Source organism: Clupea harengus, chromosome 15 (genome assembly GCF_900700415.2).
Source record: "Clupea harengus chromosome 15, Ch_v2.0.2, whole genome shotgun sequence".
In the NCBI taxonomy this organism is placed as follows: Eukaryota; Metazoa; Chordata; class Actinopteri; order Clupeiformes; family Clupeidae; genus Clupea; species Clupea harengus.
In genome coordinates, this window is record NC_045166.1 from 27,694,645 (window position 1) to 27,699,644 (window position 5,000).

Below are 5,000 nucleotides of genomic sequence, written 5' to 3' on the forward strand. Positions count from 1 at the left end.
CAGGACTCCGGAGCTGCATATAAGTATATTTATTAGACAAACAACAATTGCAATCGGGCTCACCCCCAGCACAAGGCTGAAAGTGAAGCCATGATAAACACATTGCACAAGGTTTATATAGACAGAAGTTGAGCGTTCAGCAGGGATAACCACGTGGTGGATTTCTGACGTCCGAGGCAAGGATGGAAGTTTTGAACAAGGTCGGAAGAAGCACAGTTCGAACCTTCTTATCACCTCTGGTCTAAACATGCTCTTGTACATATGTAGTCAGTACTACATGATTTGTCAGACATTGGCGCTGTAATGGTGCCTGTTAGCCTGTTAGCCTGTTAGCCACGTGAAGAGACGTGTCACTGGTCAGATGGACTCCAGGGGACCCTAAAGGGTTCATGGCTGAAGCCGAGTCTGAGATGCCACAAGTTCAGCGATATGTCACTTGTGTTAGTGCCTGCAGTTCATAACATATCCACTAGAGGTCACTGTAAGACCACACAGTACCCTGGTAATATGACAGCATTTTGACCTCAGTAGAGCTTGAGGATCTAGTGTGTGATCTCAGTGGATGTGAGGTGGCAGGCGGTTATTAGTGATGTTTGTGAATGTCTCTGCTTCTCTGACTGTTATTAGTGATGTCTGTAAATGTCTCTGCTTCTCTGGTTGTTATTAGTGATGTCTGTAAATGTCTCTGGCTGTTATTAGTGATGTCTGTAACTGTCTCTGCTTCTCTGGCTGTTATTAGTGATGTCTGTCTCTGGTTCTCTGGCTGTTATTAGTGATGTCTGTAAATGTCTCTGCTTCTCTGGCTGTTATTAGTGATGTCTGTCTCTGGTTCTCTGGCTGTTATTAGTGATGTCTGTAAATGTCTCTGGCTGTTATTAGTGATGTCTGTAAATGTCTCTGCTTCTCTGGCTGTTATTAGTGATGTCTGTAAATGTCTCTGCTTCTCTGGCTGTTATTAGTGATGTCTGTAAATGTCTCTGGTTCTCTGGCTGTTATTAGTGATGTCTGTAAATGTCTCTGGCTGTTATTAGTGATGTCTGTAAATGTCTCTGGCTGTTATTAGTGATGTCTGTAAATGTATCTGACTGTTATTAGTGATGTCTGTAAATGACTCTGCTTCTCTGGCTGTTATTAGTGATGTCTGTAAATGTCTCTGGTTCTCTGGCTGTTATTAGTGATGTCTGTAAATGTCTCTGCTTCTCTGTCTGTTATTAGTGATGTCTGTAAATGTCTCTGCTTCTCTGGCTGTTATTAGTGCTATCTGTAAATGTCTCTGGCTGTTATTAGTGATGTCTGTAAATGTCTGACTGTTATTAGTGATGTCTGTAAATGACTCTGCTTCTCTGGCTGTTATTAGTGATGTCTGTAAATGTCTCTGGTTCTCTGGCTGTTATTAGTGATGTCTGTAAATGTCTCTGCTTCTCTGGCTGTTATTAGTGATGTATGTAAATGTCTCTGGTTCTCTGGCTGTTATTAGTGATGTCTGTAAATGTCTCTGGCTGTTATTAGTGATGTCTGTAACTGTCTCTGCTTCTCTGGCTGTTATTAGTGATGTCTGTCTCTGGTTCTCTGGCTGTTATTAGTGATGTCTGTAAATGTCTCTGGTTCTCTGGCTGTTATTAGTGATGTCTGTAAATGTCTCTGCTTCTCTGGCTGTTATTAGTGATGTCTGTAAATGTCTCTGGCTGTTATTAGTGATGTCTGTAAATGTCTCTGCTTCTCTGGCTGTTATTAGTGATGTCTGTAAATGTCTCTGCTTCTCTGGCTGTTATTAGTGATGTCTGTAAATGTCTCTGGTTCTCTGGCTGTTATTAGTGATGTCTGTAAATGTCTCTGGCTGTTATTAGTGATGTCTGTAAATGTCTCTGACTGTTATTAGTGATGTCTGTAAATGTCTCTGCTTCTCTGGCTGTTATTAGTGATGTCTGTAAATGTCTCTGGCTGTTATTAGTGATGTCTGTAAATGTCTCTGCTTCTCTGGCTGTTATTAGTGATGTCTGTAAATGTCTCTGCTTCTCTGGCTGTTATTAGTGATGTCTGTAAATGTCTCTGGTTCTCTGGCTGTTATTAGTGATGTCTGTAAATGTCTCTGGCTGTTATTAGTGATGTCTGTAAATGTCTCTGGCTGTTATTAGTGATGTCTGTAAATGTCTCTGACTGTTATTAGTGATGTCTGTAAATGTCTCTGGCTGTTATTAGTGATGTCTGTCTCTGGTTCTCTGGCTGTTATTAGTGATGTCTGTAAATGTCTCTGGCTGTTATTAGTGATGTCTGTAAATGTCTCTGCTTCTCTGGCTGTTATTAGTGATGTCTGTAAATGTCTCTGCTTCTCTGGCTGTTATTAGTGATGTCTGTAAATGTCTCTGGTTCTCTGGCTGTTATTAGTGATGTCTGTAAATGTCTCTGGCTGTTATTAGTGATGTCTGTAAATGTCTCTGGCTGTTATTAGTGATGTCTGTAAATGTATCTGACTGTTATTAGTGATGTCTGTAAATGACTCTGCTTCTCTGGCTGTTATTAGTGATGTCTGTAAATGTCTCTGGTTCTCTGGCTGTTATTAGTGATGTCTGTAAATGTCTCTGCTTCTCTGTCTGTTATTAGTGATGTCTGTAAATGTCTCTGCTTCTCTGGCTGTTATTAGTGCTATCTGTAAATGTCTCTGGCTGTTATTAGTGATGTCTGTAAATGTCTGACTGTTATTAGTGATGTCTGTAAATGACTCTGCTTCTCTGGCTGTTATTAGTGATGTCTGTAAATGTCTCTGGTTCTCTGGCTGTTATTAGTGATGTCTGTAAATGTCTCTGCTTCTCTGGCTGTTATTAGTGATGTATGTAAATGTCTCTGGTTCTCTGGCTGTTATTAGTGATGTCTGTAAATGTCTCTGGCTGTTATTAGTGATGTCTGTAACTGTCTCTGCTTCTCTGGCTGTTATTAGTGATGTCTGTCTCTGGTTCTCTGGCTGTTATTAGTGATGTCTGTAAATGTCTCTGGTTCTCTGGCTGTTATTAGTGATGTCTGTAAATGTCTCTGCTTCTCTGGCTGTTATTAGTGATGTCTGTAAATGTCTCTGGCTGTTATTAGTGATGTCTGTAAATGTCTCTGCTTCTCTGGCTGTTATTAGTGATGTCTGTAAATGTCTCTGCTTCTCTGGCTGTTATTAGTGATGTCTGTAAATGTCTCTGGTTCTCTGGCTGTTATTAGTGATGTCTGTAAATGTCTCTGGCTGTTATTAGTGATGTCTGTAAATGTCTCTGACTGTTATTAGTGATGTCTGTAAATGTCTCTGCTTCTCTGGCTGTTATTAGTGATGTCTGTAAATGTCTCTGGCTGTTATTAGTGATGTCTGTAAATGTCTCTGCTTCTCTGGCTGTTATTAGTGATGTCTGTAAATGTCTCTGCTTCTCTGGCTGTTATTAGTGATGTCTGTAAATGTCTCTGGTTCTCTGGCTGTTATTAGTGATGTCTGTAAATGTCTCTGGCTGTTATTAGTGATGTCTGTAAATGTCTCTGGCTGTTATTAGTGATGTCTGTAAATGTCTCTGACTGTTATTAGTGATGTCTGTAAATGTCTCTGGTTCTCTGGCTGTTATTAGTGATGTCTGTAAATGTCTCTGCTTCTCTGTCTGTTATTAGTGATGTCTGTAAATGTCTCTGCTTCTCTGGCTGTTATTAGTGCTGTCTGTAAATGTCTCTGGCTGTTATTAGTGATGTCTGTAAATGTCTCTGACTGTTATTAGTGATGTCTGTAAATGACTCTGCTTCTCTGGCTGTTATTAGTGATGTCTGTAAATGTCTCTGGTTCTCTGGCTGTTATTAGTGATGTCTGTAAATGTCTCTGCTTCTCTGTCTGTTATTAGTGATGTCTGTAAATGTCTCTGCTTCTCTGACTGTTATTAGTGCTGTCTGTAAATGTCTCTGTCTGTTATTAGTGATGTCTGTAAATGTCTCTGCTTCTCTGGCTGTTATTAGTGATGTCTGTAAATGTCTCTGCTTCTCTGGCTGTTATTAGTGATGTCTGTAAATGTCTCTGGTTCTCTGGCTGTTATTAGTGATGTCTGTAAATGTCTCTGGCTGTTATTAGTGATGTCTGTAAATGTCTCTGCTTCTCTGGCTGTTATTAGTGATGTCTGTAAATGTTCTCTGGCTGTTATTAGTGATGTCTGTCTCTGCTTCTCTGGCTGTTATTAGTGATGTCTGTAAATGTCTCTGCTTCTCTGGCTGTTATTAGTGATGTCTGTAAATGTCTCTGGTTCTCTGGCTGTTATTAGTGATGTCTGTAAATGTCTCTGGCTGTTATTAGTGATGTCTGTAAATGTCTCTGCTTCTCTGGCTGTTATTAGTGATGTCTGTAAATGTTCTCTGGCTGTTATTAGTGATGTCTGTCTCTGCTTCTCTGGCTGTTATTAGTGATGTCTGTAAATGTCTCTGCTTCTCTGTCTGTTATTAGTGATGTCTGTAAATGTCTCTGGTTCTCTGGCTGTTATTAGTGATGTCTGTAAATGTCTCTGCTTCTCTGGCTGTTATTAGTGATGTCTGTAAATGTCTCTGACTGTTATTAGTGATGTCTGTAAATGTCTCTGGCTGTTATTAGTGATGTCTGTAAATGTCTCTGCTTCTCTGGCTGTTATTAGTGATGTCTGTAAATGTCTCTGCTTCTCTGGCTGTTATTAGTGATGTCTGTAAATGTCTCTGACTGTTATTAGTGATGTCTGTAAATGTCTCTGGCTGTTATTAGTGATGTCTGTAAATGTCTCTGCTTCTCTGGCTGTTATTAGTGATGTCTGTAAATGACTCTGGCTGTTATTAGTGATGTCTGTAAATGACTCTGGCTGTTATTAGTGATGTCTGTAAATGTCGCTGCTTCTCTGACTCTGTGCAGTTCCCAGAGACATTGGTGGAGTGGATGATCTGACCGTCACCAGCCAGTCGGAGTATGGAGGTGAGTTAGTATGGAGGTGTGTTAGTATGGAGGTCTGTTAGTATGGAGGTGTTAGTATGGA

General features: G+C 40.2%; 1 protein-coding gene across 2 annotated transcripts in view; it reads left to right on the top strand.

The window, feature by feature from the left end:
• rps6kc1 (ribosomal protein S6 kinase polypeptide 1) overlaps window positions 1-5,000 on the top strand; it is a 43,847-nt gene that overhangs the window by 9,488 nt on the left and 29,359 nt on the right. For both annotated transcript variants that reach the window (XM_031581697.2, XM_031581698.2), the window contains exon 6: window positions 4,880-4,939. In XM_031581697.2, the coding sequence (XP_031437557.1) occupies window positions 4,880-4,939 (60 nt within the window). The remainder of the gene's footprint in view (window positions 1-4,879; window positions 4,940-5,000) is intronic.